This window comes from Podarcis erhardii (assembly GCF_964252035.2).
Source record: "Podarcis erhardii genome assembly, chromosome: 8".
Taxonomy (NCBI): Eukaryota; Metazoa; Chordata; class Lepidosauria; order Squamata; family Lacertidae; genus Podarcis; species Podarcis erhardii.
Genome location: NC_138499.1, coordinates 66,816,449 through 66,834,045, shown reverse-complemented (window position 1 = coordinate 66,834,045; position 17,597 = coordinate 66,816,449). Strand labels below are relative to the sequence as shown.

The 17,597-nt window shown below is 40.5% G+C and overlaps 1 protein-coding gene across 3 annotated transcripts in view; it reads right to left on the bottom strand.

Moving 5' to 3' along the window:
* SLC22A23 (solute carrier family 22 member 23) overlaps positions 1-17,597 on the bottom strand; it is a 112,933-nt gene that overhangs the window by 68,881 nt on the left and 26,455 nt on the right. For all 3 annotated transcript variants that reach the window (XM_081873044.1, XM_081873042.1, XM_081873043.1), the window contains exons 2-3: positions 16,054-16,157; positions 13,048-13,202 (exon numbers count right to left, since the gene is read on the bottom strand). In XM_081873044.1, coding sequence (XP_081729170.1) covers positions 13,048-13,202; positions 16,054-16,157 — 259 coding nt within the window. The remainder of the gene's footprint in view (positions 1-13,047; positions 13,203-16,053; positions 16,158-17,597) is intronic.

Below are 17,597 nucleotides of genomic sequence, written 5' to 3'. Positions count from 1 at the left end.
CAGTCATCATGAAGGTATAATTGTTATCATAATATACTTTGCTTTTTAATTTTGAATATATCCAAGATGAAGCTTCTGAAGCTTGCTGTGCATTTTGCCACCCCTCCACTGAAATGTCTTTGACCCCCAGCTGAACCCCCAAATGCAACGACATTTGAGCTTATCGCCACACTACTCACCCTTTGTTTCAAGGTCCTGGTGTACTTAACACAATTGGTATATCAAGACTGCCTGAATTTATGAGCCATGACTGTTGTGCTTGGCAAAGAACGAATGTTAACACAGCAGCATTTGCAACGCCAGGGCCCTTTGCTGCTTTACAGCAGAAGGCAATCTGCAGGGGCAAAAGACTTTTATACAGTACTCGATTTGACAGAGGGTCAGGAAAGCTTTAATGGAAAATTAAAAGCACTATAGCTTGAAGGCATTTCAAAATGCAGACCAAATGTCTCAGCATGTAATGAAAACACTGCCTGGACCACATTACTGGAGTCCTGAAATACAAATGTTTGATTTACTAGGTCTGTTGACTATCTTAAGCAAGCACATTGTGTAAGGGACACAGGGAGGGGTGGAGAAGCCTTAATCAATTACCACATTTCGTAGATAGGTTTCTGTGGTTCCAGGAAGTACTAAAAGACAACACTATTACATCACAGAGTATCAGCTAATAAGCCTGTGGCCCATCTAAACTTGAACCAATGGAAATTCTTTCCAATTCAAGTATCTCAACATAATAGACTTTCTCCCCAGCGCACAGCAGTATAAACACCACACAGCTACATTTAACTGAAAATCAGATTAACATTTTTACTGTCCCATTAAAGAAACCTAGTAGCACTCATTTTCTGCATACCATCATGCAAACTATAACACTGCGAGGAGGTGGAGACTGTGACTAGAGGCCCTGCATTTAATCTTCCTGTGGGCCTGCCTTTTGCTGTGAGAATGCAGAAACCAGCAATCTTGTGCTTTTTATTAAATGTACATTTGCACATCTGCAACATTAGCTCTCTCCTAATGTATAAGCCCAAGAGATGTGAAGGTACAGAACTGCAATGAAGCCACACTGTAATCTCCTGATCAACACAGTGTTCCTTCAGTGCTGTAATGCTAAACTGATGGCTTATATTTCCCTTCCTGAGGGTAGAGTGACTGCCAGATCCCTGGACAAAATGCCTTACTCCAAGGCCCAGATTATTTACTGGCATCTGCTCTCTGCAGGCTTCTATTTATTTTCGGCCGCGTCTCCTGAAATGCTGTTAACAAAAGCTTACTGTTTGTGACAAAGTCAGACTACAGTCCAGTAATTGAGAACTGGTCACATTGGTTCTCTAATAATAGTTCAAAGACCAAACTGGGGTGAGGGGCAAGTGGGGAGATATAAAGCCCTTGGATATAGTCTTCTTATTTGGAGAACTCAAGTGTGTTAAACTAACTGATAGTCTATTAAAAGGACTATCATTCTTTTTAATGACCGTCTGTTTAAACATTTGCTGTCCAAGGTAGTACAGTACAGAACTGTAACACATCACAGTTTCTATGTGGGAAATCCCAACTGTTTGAAAGTGACTCAATTTAAACTAACCACTTCAAATACAAGAATGCTTTCCAAAACTTCTCTCCAAAGCAGTGCATTTTGACACGATGTGTTATATTATATAGGGGGAAATTTCAAACGCTTCTAAAAATTCAGGGAGTGAATATTTGAACTGGTCAACTGAAGATGGTGCTGCATTTGCAGTGCAGAATACCTAGTGTTACCAATTTCAGATGCAATACGTCTTAGGACACATTTTAATCCACATGATGAAATTTACTTTTGGATCAACCCACAAGTGTACATGCTTATGACCTTGTAAACCAAACCAAGAGATTCACTGTTCTGTTTGCAGAAACTTTGATCATGACCAACTTGCCTTCTGTCCTTGCTTGTTAAATTAATGGAATCAAAATACACATTATCAGCGCATTCTACTTTAGCAGAAAGTCGTAACAACAATCCACATCATTACATCAAAATTTGGCTGTTTGTTGTCCTGCCTTTAATGCTATTGCTTGGTGCACATTCTGTACCCCTTTGCTCCTTTTCAAAAAGTTCCAGATATTGATCAAAGCAGTTCACCAAAAGAATTGCTTAAGCAGAATTATAAATGTAGGAGAATTGATAAGAGGAAAAGGTTCCAGCTGAAGAAGAAGTGCAGCATCTGATGAGCTAATATACAATCAAATTTCAGCACAAATTGGAAACCAGCAGAAATCCTGACTTGTTTGCTCAAAATACAGACAGGGTCTTGGAGTGGATAGGTCTATGTTTTTATATGCTTTAGAAATGCTCACTTGATTAAATGGAAAGGGGGCTGTGTGTTGTTGTACAGTCAACTGGACCAACTACTCAGCTACAAGATCTCAAATAAGCTTTGTAGTGCAAACATAGCACAAAGCCTTACATTTTTCATGCAGTTTTGAAGAACGGTGTGCTTAGTTTCCCAGTGAAACCATTCATTTGTGAGACCATTCATTTTGAAAGACAGAAAATTTTCTTTTTCTTTTTAAAAAATGCTTAATTTTTTTAAAAAAATGAAATAAAACAGTCAACAAAAACAATCAAAAATCGATACATATTACCAAAAAAGTTTAGATTCGTACATAACTACCGGTAATTCCAACATGACTTCCAATCACTCCATTGTGGTTCCTAAATTACATTTTCGACTACACACTTTAATTAATTTCTCCTAAGTTGTTTTCAATTGGCATGTCATTACCAATAGATCTCTTTTCTTAACAAAATTAGAACTTTAAATAGGTTTTCTTAAAAAATAATATTGCTATACAACCAGTCTGAACTTTTTATTAAGAAAGCCAAAGTATTAAAATCTTACAATAAATAAATAAATAAATAAATAAATCTGAAACCTGTTAACTTTTCTATTTTCTGTCTCCAGTTGAGTGAGCATTAGAAGCAACTAAGGCTGCTATGCACACTAAGCTTTGAGTAAACCCTACTGAACTCAGCAGGACTTACTTCCAACTAAATAGGAATATGAGAGCACTGCACGATCCTTTGAAAGCAATGGAATCAGTTAGTAATGTCTAATGCAAGTTTGATTTTCTTTCAGTAGGACTTAGCAACAGCTCACTTTTGCTGGAATGAGGTGTTTAAATGTCTTATTTCACAAATTTAAATATGGATTATACATTTTCAATGACATTATGTTCTGTAACTATACAACCTACGAATTTTCAGATAAATCTCCAAGCTGACCCATAGTAAGTAGAATACACATCTGCTAAATGTTATTGAAATGACCTTTGTTCTGGGCCAGCTAAGCTTGAGTTGGAAGAGTGACTGGATCACTGAGATTTGCCAAAACCATCTACTTCCAGTATGTTCACATCACTGCTTGTTTCCCTTTCCCAATAAACTGTGTAAAGGTAAAGGTAAAGAGACCCCTGACCATTAGGTCCAGTCGTGGCCGACTCTGGGGTTGCGGCGCTCATCTCGCTTTATTGGCCGAGGGAGCCGGTGTACAGCTTCCAGTTCACGTGGCCAGCATGACTAAGTCGCTTCTGGCGAACCAGAACAGCGCACGGAAACGCCGTTTACCTTCCCGCCGGAGCGGTACCTATTTATCTACTTGTACTTTGACATGCTTTTGAACTGCTAGGTTGGCAGGAGCAGGGCCTGAACAACGGGAGCTCACCCCGTCACGGGGATTCGAACCACCGAACTTCTGATTGGCAAATCCTAGGCTCTGTGGTTTAACCCACAGTGCCACCCGCGTCCCTAATAAACTGTGTAGGCAGGTATAAATGTGAATGAATTTGCCTTTTGTACGTCATCCCCACAATCATAGAATTGTAGAGTATTGTAGAGTTAGAAGAGGCTCTGAGGATCATCTAGTCTAATCCCCTGCAATGTAGGAATCTCAACTTGATCACACATGACAGATGGCCATTCAACATCTGTTTAAAAACCTCTGAGGAAGGAGAGTCCATAACCTCTCATGAGAGTCTGTTCTGCTGTCAAACAGCTCCTACTGTCAATAAGTTCTTTCTGGTGTTGAATTGGAACCGATTTTCTTGTAACTCGAATCCATTGGTTCTGGTCCTAGCCTCTGGAGCAGGAGAAAACAAGCTTGCCCCATCCTCCAGGTGACAGCCCTTTGGATATCTGAAGATGGCTCTCCTCTCAGTCTCCTCTTTACCAGGCTAAACACACGCAATTCCCTTAACCGTTTCTCATTAGGCTTGGACCACTACTTCAATTGCCCTAACTTTTCACAGCATGATCACATTTCACAGTTAGGGAAACCTGGGTTAAGAAAGGTTAGTCACACCCGTCTTGAATTTCTTCAGCCGTCAATCAGCTCAGCACTTCTGGGAATAAAGGAGCTGTGAGCTCACCAAAGTAATAAGAGATCATCAACAGTGTATGATATACAAACTAGTCTCATATTTCAGATATCTTAGAAAATATGTCCTGTTACTTTCGGTCAACATTATCAAGGTCCTCTCACTGTCCTCAGCCAGAAGACCTATGAAGACATGACCTACACTGCTAAGGGAGAACTGGAACTTTTGTACGGCACACCGTAACAGGATTTCCTGTGTCACATACAAAAGATTATTTCTCTTTAGAATAGATTACTTGCAAACCAAAAAAGGTGACAGCTGTAAGTAACTTAGGAACATAGGAAGCTACTTTTTGGATGTAAAGAATTGTTATCAAACATAACTGACCACTTCACCAAACTATAATATCCAGTTTGTGTGTGTGTGTGTTTGTGTTTGTGTGTGTAGCATAGATATGTCCAAAGAGAAGGGAAAGGCAACAAGGAGAGAGAACATCAAAACAACTAGAGAAAAACACAAGTCTTTTACAAATGCACTGGAATAGCACAATGATATTTTAGTCTTCAAAGGCAGGGCTCTGAATGCTCCACTTGGGAAATCCCCAATTGCCATTAGGAAAAAAAAAAAGGATTTTAGATCTGAAAACTGCTTGAAAAAGAGCCTTGGGATCTCAGAGCCACAGCTAGCTATTCAGCTTCCTCCTGAGCCCAGGAGGCCGGTGCACCTTGCAGCTGAACCTCTACCTTGGAGCCCAAACTGTCTTTGTGTTTCTAAACAGAAACTTCTACTGATTCACCAGTAAATATCTTCTCTGTGCACAGTCCCAACTGCTAGCATTTGACATTTAAGTATTATATCTCAACCCCCAGCCTCTGAGTTAGAAGATTTCCCATGCCAAAGTCTGACATGCCTTTGTCAAAAACATAATGCTTTCAGAGTAGAAAATTGCAACGAGTGCATAAGAATCCAATGAAACGTTGACCAATTGAAATGATAAAAAGCAGCAATGTTTTAAATTTGCAGTGCAGCAAGTTCAGAGAGACAAATGGCCACTACATGAAACCTCCCAGCTTTCCCTGGATCCCATGTAACAAATACCCAGTGTTACCATTTCCATTATCTTTATTTTTATATTTCCATTATCAAAACAGCACTTCCAGCAGTTTTTTGAATTATGCAACCAGTAAGAGTGTTTCCATGGAGCACTGGCACAGGGATGAGATAATAAGGAGGACATTTTACTAGTGAACTAGCCCTATTACTAGTGCTATTATTATTATTTCCCACCTTTTCTCTAAGGAGCTTAAGGTGGCATACGCAATTCTCCCCCTCTCCAAAAAGTGAGTTACAGTTTTTCTGTGATTATTTTGAGCAGCTTTATATATCTATAATCTTGTGGTCTACAGCCTATATGCATGTTCATTTCCAAATGGTCTTGGTGATGGTTTAAAGTAGTTAAGTAACTGGCCATTCAAATAAAACAGGAGTGGAAGATTCACGTAGACCAGGAAAACTGAGTAACAGCAATTTGACTCTAGATCTGTGCAGGAACTCACAAGCAGCAAATAAATTTGAAAAACAAAACGCTGACAATTTTACTCAAGGTATTCATATTCCCCCCTCTTAATCACACTGATTAACAGGCAGCTAATGATATAAACATCTCAGTAAGACAGTTTAGCATGGCAGCTGTTAAAGCAGACATCAAATGACAACGGGGGAAAACAGTCGCAGTGTTATACCTGCTAGCCTATGCACACACACTTCTTGGGAATAAGCCTCATGGAACCCAATCAGATGTACTTCTGAATAAACACACATAGGGCAAATTTGTGTGTTACATTAGACACTGACAAAAGCTGCTTGCAGACACTTTATGGCTCTTCAGGAAACCTCTTTACAAAACGGCTACAGGAAAACTTGGACAAAAGATTCAAGTGAGATGATCTAGTGTGTCCTGTGACATTAGGAATTTATGTACCTTGCTCAGTTCCAAGATCCTAATCTTGGTAACTGACAGGATATTCAGGATGGAAACAAGACTTCCCTTTGAATCTACTGCTTCCTTTGGAAAGAGGCTGTAGCCACAGATATGTAGGAGTTATGACTATGCTGCTAATTTATATTCTGTAACATACAGGGAATGTCATCTCTGTGGTTTCAAAAGTTACTCCTTCTGCACCTAGTTTCTTGTAAAGAATACTGCTGGGGCTATGAGGGGAAAAAACTTAATACATCTATTGGATTTCTAGATTTGTTCAGATATATATTTTCCAGATAGCTATCATTATAATTTTGACAGGGGACCTGGGGAGGGAGTTCCTCAAAAACCTTTTGGCACCACAAAGAAGCAGTCAATAATTAAAAACTAATAAATAATAAATAAACCAACAAATTTTGGAGTGGTGGGCACAGAAAATCTTTGGGTGGGAGGCTATGGTCCGTGGGCTGAAGTTTAGCCACTCCTGTTATAGAATGAGGATCAGGATTGGTTCATTTATCTCTGTCAATGGAGCTGCATGCTGAGCTTGTTCTTTCTGCTTTTTGCTATTTCTGACCAAGAGGCAAACTTCCTAAATGGGGACAGACTCTGCCTCTTCTGTACTCTACCCTGGTGATTGGGGGGGGGGGGAGAGAAATCAATTCAGTTCACATCTAACAGCAAACCTACCTAATTTTCACTTCTCAAAACAATGCAAGAAACTGAAAACACAGCCATCCTTTGAAATTCACAGTTCTCTGGATTTTGTAACGCAGTTCTCCAGCTGAAGAGTATTCATTAAAATGCATTGTATTAGGGAAAACGGTTTGCAAAAAAATGTGTTTATATTAGGAGAAAATCACACTAAAATGTTGATGAATTTTGCTGGTGATTTTTTTTTTAAAAAAAAAGAAAATTGCAAATTGTGGCAGAAATGTGGATAACTTAATTTAAGGTTGGAAAGATGTGAAACTGAGAGAACTGAAAGGGATGGATCTGTCCCTACCTCAGCACAGCCTGCCTTGATGAGGTATAGAGATGAAATTAGTTCATGCTTCCCAAAGCAAACACTGATATGCTTTGAAATTTGCATTGCTCTGAATTTTGCAACACAGTTCAACAGCAACAACGCATACAGAAATGTACACATTGGTGAAAATAGCATACAAAACTGTATTATATTAAGAAAAATTAAGTCCACATCAAAATGTGTACAAATGTTTGGGCAGGCATTTTTTTTAGTGGGTTGAATCGAACATTAAGATTAGAAAACTGAGCGAAACCAAATCTGACAGATTAATTCATTGCTACCCAAGCTACCATCTGCTGAGCAGACATCCTGGCAGGAGTGTCTGCCTGCTAGCATCTATGCCAAATCTAGGAATTATGTTTGGTAAAGTACCTCATCAAGCAAGATTAGGGCAAAAAGCAAAGTGAATTAGACGTTTGTCAACTGTCCTTTGGTGGGTTTCTTCTCCTTCTTCTTTTTCACCTAAGCCTTTGTAAGAGCATAAGAATAGTTTTCTTGAGATGGCTGATTCATTGGCTGTGACCCTATCTGGGACCTGCTCACAATAATTCATGTTCTGGTTTCATCTAGATTAGACTACTGCAACATGCTCTACACAGGACTGCTTTTCAAGGTGATTTGGAAGCTTCAAGCACTGCAGGTTGTGGCAGACCTATTGCTCGTGGAGGGCAACTGATTGGCACAAACAACAACTATTTTGTACTGGCAGCAATGGCTACTATCACAATTCTACACCCAGTTTAAAGCACCTTTAAAGTCCTTAAATCAGCCTCCCCCAACCTGGTGTGGTGCGTATTTTGAGACTACAGCTCCCATCATAACACTAGAACTCATGGGTGTCCAATGAAGCTGAATGTTGGAAGATGCAGGAGAGATGAAAGAAAGTGCAGCTTCATTAAACTATGGAGTTCGCTCCCACAGGAGGAAGTGATGGCCACCAACCTAGATGGCTTGAAAAAAGAATTAGACCAATTCATGGAGGAGGGCTATCAAAGGCTACTAGCCATGTTGGTTATGTTCTGCCACCACAGTTGGAGGCAGTGAAGAAGAAGAGCCTGGATTTGATAACCCGCTTGATCACTACCCTAAGGAGTCTCAAAGCGGCTAACGTTCTCCTTTTCCTTCCTCCACCATAACAAACACTCTGTGAGGTAAGTGAAGCTGAGAGACTTCAGAGAAGTGTGACCAGCCCAAGGTCACCCAGCAGCTGCATGTGGAGGAGTGGGGACGCGAACCCAGTTCCCCAGATTAGGAGTCTACTGCTCTCAACCACTACACCACACTGGCTCTCATGGCTCTCAGTGATGCTTCTGAATGCCAGTTTGCTGGAAGCCACAGGTGGGGAGAGTGTTCTTGCACTTAAATCATGCTTGCAGGTTTCCCACAAGCATCTGGTTGGCTACTATGAGAACACAATGAAAGATTAGATGGATCACTGGTGTGACCCAGCACACTCTTATGCTCTTTGTCCTTGCTGGCTGGGACTGGGGGGAGTCCTGAAGGGCACCAATTTGGGGAAGGCTGCTCTAAATAGTTTGAGGCCAGGTTACCTTCAGGACCACCTATACCTACACAAACCTTCCCATGACCTGAGACTGAACCAACATTGAGATCCACCAGAAAGCTTGGCACATGAGGCCAATGGTGCTGCCGGGTTTGTGGGGGCGCTTCAGGCAAGATGCTCTCCAGGACACTCTCTGTGCCATTTTCTTACCCCCTTTACACTAGCCTGGTTGTTTGCTCCTCCATCCTCCCATTTATCATCTTAGTGGCAGGAACGGAATAAAAGGGTCCCTTCTTTCCCTGTGTGGGGAGTGGGGGAGGAGAGAGAATGTGAGAGAGACAAGGGACCTATCCGTTCCCTTCCTTGCTCATTGGCTGTTTGATAAGAATGGGTCCCTTTTTAATTTCTCTTCCCCACCCCCCACCAGTGAAAGAAAAAGGGACCCATTCCCCTATTCCCTTCTTACCAAGCAGAGAGACGGGAATGAAACGTCCATTTGTCATTCTTTTTCCGTATTTCTTTTAGAGGTGGTTGGGTGCACTGGAGCCAGCATGCATGACCACTTCAGATCGGAAAGTGACCTCTTCCATTCCCTTCTCAGGCAGCTGCTTCCACCTGCCTCTTCTCTCCTCCATCCCCATTTCTCTCTCTCTCTCTCTCTCTTCCTGCTCCCTCTCTTCCCCTTTACCAGGTAAGCAGCATCACGACTTCTCTTTTCAACTCTGTATAGATCAAGTGGGAGGCTACTAGAAGCAGGGCCCAAACAACTGCACCTGCCGTCTTCAGTTTTCAGAGTATCTTTGGACCCACTCTGGGGAATTTAAGTTTTCTTACTTTTTTTCCAGGGGTGTGTGTGTTACTGTCTGGAGCTCTGCTCCAACCACAGCAGAGTGCCTTTGTTTTCCTCCTCCTGCAGCAGCAAGAGAGACTCAGCAGGTGGCAGAGATCAATTGTACAAACTGAACAAGCCTAAAAACCTTGACCTTGGCCCCAGATAGCCTTGTACCCCTTGTGTTTATTCTATTCCGGCTAAAGGTCCGCGAAGTTCGGTGGCTGTGGGGGAGAGGAGAGAAACGTACAGTTCTTTTCCCAACTTAACACACCCATTCTTCAAAGAGAGGCTGTTTCTGGACAGATAACTCCTACTAGCGCTATTAAAACCACTGCTTCCCACACCATCATTGATACTGTGTTCTGTTGCCCCTACCACCCTGGTATGTTCATAGCTGCTATGAGTGGGAAAGGTGAAGGTCCAATTCAATTGAGCAGACATAGGTGGGGGGAGGATCTGAGCAATCCTTTAAAGTCAATTATATAAAGCACACATGCATTTAAAGACGTTTACCCAACACTACCCACGAAATGAAAAAGAAAAAAAAGAAAAGTCTCTGATTCTCTCCCACCCCCCAGTGGATGACCCCACAACCCACTAGGTCCCCCCCAGGTTCATCCTCTCCCCATTGTGCACTCCCCCCCCCCAGGCTCATCCTCCTCCTGACTCTGCCAGCCTGTGACAGTTGCTCTACTAAAACTATTTGCTTTTCAGGGAGGGCTTCCTACATCTTCCTCTGCCCCCTGTACACACAGACCACGGTGGTAGCAGGGAGACCTGTGGCAGCCCCCCTCCCCATCTTCGAACTCAGTCAGAGCTCTACTCTGCAGACTGCTTATCATAATGTGAAAACCTCTATTTCAATTGCAGCAGAGGTTACTTTGTCGTCGTATTTTTCCTTCGCCACATTTTAAAGCAGCCCGACAGCATTTTCAATAGGCACAGCGACTTAATTCTCTACTACAAAAAGATTATTTTCAGAGGCCAGCCACCTATGCTTCCTAATTTTGCAAGATGATTTTTAGCTCGACCATCCATGAAATTACTGAACACGCCGCAACTGTGTGCAGATCTGTGCCACTGCGTATATGCTTTTGTGCTCTAAGGTTAAGGTTGTCATAGAGGTGGACCACAGCATTTTAATGAGGTAGGTGTTAAAAATGACAGGAGCATCTACCTGAAAAATGGAAAATTATTTCCACTTGCATAGATTTATACACTTCACCATTTCGCTAAGAACTACTGCTGTCCTTAGGTGATCCTGTTAGAAGTTTTAAAAAACAAGAAAGAAGAAGGGAGAGAGAACCTTCCTTGTCTTCCAAGAAGAAAATATGACACATTAGCCATTAGGTAATGAGCAAAAAGGCATCTGCCCATGCTTAGATACACTCTTCACAATTAGTTCTTCCACTGGCTGAGCCTTGACTCAAGGGCTCCCATAGTCAGAGGATGCTTGCTTGTCAGATTTAAGGCTGATTTGACAGTTCTAACTCCCTGGTGCTCACTAATTTGGCCTTGACTCTCCTCAAACAGCATATATTTATCTTTCTCAATCCTGTTCTTTCTTAAGGGTTTATGATGGCAGTAAGGATTAAGATTTTCCTTCTGAAAGCATTAGCCATAATCAAATGTTATTGTCTCCAATCACATGACTATTGGGCATCAATGTTTGTACACTATACTGCATGTCATTTGAGTGACAGTAAGCAAAAGCCTATAAGAGTCTACTCAGAAGAATGCTACATTGACTTCAGTGGCACTGACAGGTAAGTGAATGTAGAGCAAAAATGCATTCACAGCAACAATGCATGTTGAGGTTAAGAGATACAAATTTAGACTTGATGTTCATAAGCGTTCAAAGGACTGGAGAGGATCTAACAAAAAACCTCTCAACCAAAAAAGCTCTCTGCTGATTTTCTGATTGGGTTTGCCATGTGATTAAGGGACTGCCACTGAAGAAACACAAGGCTCAAAATATGGATCCTACCAATTAGTCCATGAGATTTCAGTTTCAATTTCTGTTGAGTGGAGATTATAGGTCTTAAGCTTATAAAATAGTCAGATTCACCAAAATGGTGAAAGAAATTGAAATGCTACAGTGTCAGGTGATTAAATATAAAAGATAATATAATTTCACAATTGCATTTTGTATCAGCACTGTAAATTAATTGCATTATTCTTGTTTGGTGGAATATTTCTTCCCCACCCCCATCCCTTTCTATTCAACGTGGAAAGCTCAATATATTAGATCTCTGGATAAATGCTATAATGCTTTGAGCATGGTGTAATATTGTTTCTGCAAGCTGCCTTGAGGGCTTTTATGGTGGAAAAGCAGTGTATGCATATTTAAACAGACAAGCAAATATCCCATACTTTATTGACATTGGCTTGGTTCCAAAGATGCCCTTCCACTAGCAGAAAGCCTCCTCCACTTACAAGAGTGATTTCTAACCAAGTGAAAGAGTGTTGCATTCTGGTTGTTTTTTTAATGTGTCTGTACTAGAGGAGGGGTAAGGGAGCTCACAAGCCTGGGGCTTGTTCAGGTAATGCTAAACCACAGTTTAGTGTTATATCCAAATGAAGCAAATCACCAATTTCCTGCAACAACATGTAAAACTGTATTAAGGATGATGGTTTACCATGCAGGGTAAAATAATATTAACAACTGCATGCTAATAATTGCAGAATCCTGCACTCTACTGATACTGAGGCTTTCTTTTTCAACTCAGGACCTCCTGGAGATAAGGATAAAGAAACAGTACTAAATTATTACCAGAAACTCCTTATAATGAACCAATGCATCAACACACAGCTTTCACTTTAATTGAGGTCTCACTGATCTCAGACATTTAAAAACAAAACAACATTAGCAAATTCATGGGAAACGTCTCTCTCAATGTATATCAGAAGTATGAGAAGTCAAAGAAAGCTTTCATGATTAGATACAGGGTACCATAGATGATTGAATGCTGGAAACAAATAATTATCTGAACTTCCAGAGGCACCTGAGCGGCCATAAGTGGAGACTCACTGTTGGCCTGGGTGGACCTTTGGAGTGATCCAGCAGAGTTCTGCTGATGTTCTTATAGAGGAGTACAGATTTCAGTAAGAAAGCACTGCATTACTACTGCTTCTGTCTTGATACTGTGGTTATGCACTAGATGCAAGGCATTCTGTCTAGTTTCCCCAACAACACGACACAAGAAAATGCATGCTGAATTAACATTTCATCTCTCTTTTTTTCTGCATAATGTTGAAACACAGTCTGCAACAAATTCTGGCATACGGAAGAAGATACGTTTCTTAAGGTAGGCAGGATGCATTACAAAAGCAATACTTACTCAGTGCGTACAACGAAAGGATTATTCCAGCCAGGCAAAACCCTTCGAAAAACCTGAGTGTGCTGAACATCGTCACATTCACAGAGAGGGCCACAGATAGTCCAAATATCAAAATGAATAGGACAGAGAAGAGCAGCACTGGCCGACGACCAACCCTACAGAAATAAAAAGAGGAACAAAGCCAAATGTATTTCAAATTCCATACTCCATTTTTCAAATGAGAGTTCTGCACTGGATCCAACATTCCCCAACCCCCTACAACTTTGATTCTTAAATTTCTCTGTGGAGATACTTAAGGAGAAATATCACACAGTAGGTCTGCAAGCAATATGTGTTGCATTTTGAAATAATATACCTATGTTCTTAGAACAGCAGGCTCCACTCAGGTGTTCTTAGGGAGGGGGATGCTACAACCAGGGTGCCCATCTCCAAATGCCACCTACTCCTCTTAGATAGCCTAATACTGTTCATGTTTCTTCATGGGTTAAAGGGTGAATAGAAAGGAGACGTGAAGTTCATTGTAGAATGGGCACCCAGAGAAGGGTCTCCAATAACAATATTGATGAGTGCTAAGGCTCATATGGGAGCAGCTGATCCTTGGTGCCATGCTGATTACGGCTTTGCCAGCTCCTTGAATTGTCTCCATAAACAAATGGTAAGCCAGCTTCTTATAAGTCAGGGGCAGGGGGCCTGTAACAATCTATCAGTGTTTCCCAAACTTGGGTCTCCAGCCGTTTTTTTGGACTACAATTCCCATCATCCCCAACCACAGCTCTTGGTGGCTAGGGATGATGGGATTTGTAGTCCAAAAAACAGCTTGAGACCCAAGTTTGGGAAACACGTATCTAGATGTTGTTGGACTACAATTCCCACCAAACATAATCATTGGCTATACAATGTACTGGCTGCGCTGATGGGAGTTGCAGTCCAACAACACAGAGAGCCTCAGGTCCTTCATTCCTGTCATGAGGCATCAGGATCTGTTTTCCAGTGGGGGGGGGTGGGACAAAGACCCACTGGGTGTGTCTGAAAGCTCTCTAGAGTTCTTTTTTTATTTCTTATACTCCAATCCTGACTGTAGACTCAGCAGTTTCATCAATATTTGGTTTCGAAGGGTGGTTTGGGGGCTAGAATAAAAGCAAACCCTTTTTCATTCACAAACATTTTGGTGTCCTTATTATCTAGCAAAATGCACAGCGCCCAGTGGCGGAGGCAAGAGGAGTTCGGGGGGAGCGCACCGCCCCCGGCAGCGCGATCCCGGTGGGGTGCCATCACGGCTGCCCCCCTCCTCCGCTAGGCGCCACGCCCCCAGGACGTGTGCCAGCCAGCGTGAAGCTCCGCCACTGACAGCACCTACTTAAAATTGAATTTCTCGAAATCGCTATTGCTTTACATTGGTACCTTTCAAATGGCCAAAGATACACACTGGAGCTGTTCTTTTCAAGACATCTCGGAATAAAGACCTCTCACAACACACACAATTGTTCTAGTGCCATTCACGTCTTGTGCACCAGTTCTCAGTTCACAAAACAAAGCTAAAAGGAAACACCCCTTGAAATCAAAAACCCTACACAGAAATCCTTCCAAGTATCTATATGACGTGTCTTATTCCTTAAGGAGCCTGCTGTGTGGATGACTATTTCCAACCAGCAAAGCAGAAGCAGGTGGAGATGCTATCTATGACCGCTGTGCCATAGATTGCAGCCATTATCCAGATGAGATCAAAGTCCTAACAGCTAATCCAGCCTCAAGTAGCGAACATGTTTAATAAAGCATAGTCTTGGTTTCTGCTGGTTGCCAAGCAACAGGAAGATGGTCTAGCAGGGGTCTAACAAGGGATTTCTTAGTTTGGTCTATTTACATGTATGTAAGACCATTTGGAGAAATATTTTCCACAATAGCTTTTTTTGTTTTATTTGTTTGTTTGAAGACCAAGAGAGGTATTTTTTCTGACTGCAGCATAGATTCAGTGTTTTGCATCTCCTCCCACCCACTGCCTCACTCTTTTTGTTCTCCATGGAACTAGACCTGCTAGGAAGATTCTCAGCTGTATCAACAAGTTGCAAGAAAAACTATGTGCTCACTTCCAATATGCAATGTATTTAGGAAGGCTTTTTTATTTAAATAAAGTTCAGGGCATTCAGTAGTGCCAGAGGTTGTTAGCCTTTCATTTTACTGATCATGAAACATGCCTGACTATGTAGGTCCATGTGGGTCATCAGTTTCCATGTGCATCACTTGCAGAATCAGGTACTGGAGGCACATATCTGATGCTCATCAGAGAGTGGGAATTCTATATGGAACACACATCTCCATCTGCATACTTGCATAACTGGTCATGTAAAAATACTTTGTTTTGAAGCAACAATTAAATTTGGATTGGGATGCAAGAAGGAAGAGCTCCTTTTGCAAAACACAAGAATTTCCAAAGATAAAAAATAAAAATGCAATTTTTATTAGTATTAGAAACAACTATTTTTTCTATTCAGATTTGTATATAATTTGTATGTCAGTGTTCTCTTCTCTTACATGATTGGGCAGGAATAAATTTATGTGTCTCTGGAGGAATTACATCTTTGTACTGGGGAAATACTGCGTATCATTTCAGATTAAGTAGCACTTTTGTTTTCCTTGCTCTCTCCATCTTCTTCCCTTTTTTAAAAAAATGTTGTTACATAGTGACTGAAAGCTGGTCCAGCCACCTCTGCAAGGCTACCGCAGTTTAATAAAATTGGGATGCCAGCCAGCTTTAGTGCAAGTACATCAGGTTAAGCCACCCGTGTTATCTCAAGCACCTTCTTTAAAAATTTAAAATGACTTCATTTTCCACAACAACAATATCAATCAACGGCAAGTCAGTTGTGAAATGCGCTGCGCTTGTGACACACGCATTGAAGTGGAATGCCAAGGAAGAGGTAATAGCATTCAAGGGGGAGAAAAGCAGTTTCATAATGCTTTAGAGAGACATATTTATCGCTTTTAATCTCCGTGTGAATTTGCACTTACCAGTCAGCTATACATCCTGTTATTAGGTAGCCAAAGATTAATCCTACAAGCAGGGAGAATTTTGCGATGTGGACTTTCCAGGCAGAATCACAAACAAGATCCCACTAGAAAAGAAGAAGAAAACAAGATGCATTTAAAATGTGCACTCATACACCTGAATAGAATTACTTATAGCCTGGGTAGCTGGTGAGCTACCCATCAGAGGAGGGCAAAACACTCATCATCCCTGATGGATACGATGAAGCTTGGAGCCCCACAACATCTGGAGAGCAAGCTTTTAAAGCACCTTTCCAGAGTATTTTTCATACGTAGCTGTGAATACCAGATTATACACCAGGGCTTGGTCACCTGTAATCATCCATTCAGAAAAGCTGGGTTTACTTAAGTTCTGGAAAGTTTGCATGCACTTACTATCATAAGCTGTTCCAATAAAACATCTTCTGCATTAGGTATCAGTGACTATTTTTGATCTAGCAGTTAACAAAATGAATTCTGCCCTAACATTGAAGCTAGGGCTGTGAACTAATTCATGATTTTCAAATCCAATTTAACTCCCCCCCCCTCTCTTAAGCAGGGTGGATTTGTTTTAAATCAAGATTTAAATCATGATTTAAATCACAATTTAAATCATGATTTAAATCACAATTTAAATCATGATTTAAATCACAATTTAAATCATGATTTAAATCATTAGTCAGTAAGACTTGATTTAAATCTTTTTTTCTCTTTTTTTTACAGAAAGACTCATTCTTGCTGGTATAATCTTAATATTTACAACCAGATGAAGGTTTCATTTTTGGATTAATAACTTTTCAGAGTAGTTTTTACAATTATATAAAAATTACCGGTATTGATTTGGTTATACTATTAGAAATACATAGACAGATAATTATGAAATTATTGTGAGGTTTAATAAGTTAACTTTTTATATTTGGACAACTTTTAAGCTATACTTTATTGGAAGGAGAAAAATAATCATTTCCTTAATAACAACTTAAACAATTTATTAACTAAAACATTAACATTATAGCATATGTATTCATGTTTGTTAACTGATGTGGTTAAACATTTTTTTTAAAAAACAAACACCTTAGACTGAGCTTTAGCACACATGAAAAACTTAAACAAATCCTTATTTCCTGATGACTAGCCTTTCGACTATAATGTACCTTTGTTTTTTTGTTAAAGTGTTTATTAATTTTCCAATAAAAACATCCAATTAGCATATCAAATCATAATCCAATAAAAAAAAATCCAATTGTCTTCCCAATTTAATTCTAATTTTTGTGACTTCCCATGGTCTGAATGTCAAAATAACTCCAGGTCTCAGTCCTGCCTCTCACTATAATGTAACTTAAATAGAAAACTATCTTTAGAAAGATTTTTCCTCCAAAAGAATTTTATTTTTAAAATCCAATTATTAAAAAACAACACCCTGATTTAAAATTTAAAAAAAATGATTTTTTTTATCCACCCTGCTCTTAAGCAAGCTTTGTTTTATCAAAAGAAGAGACCTGCTGGTTTAGGTCAAAGGCTAACTAATT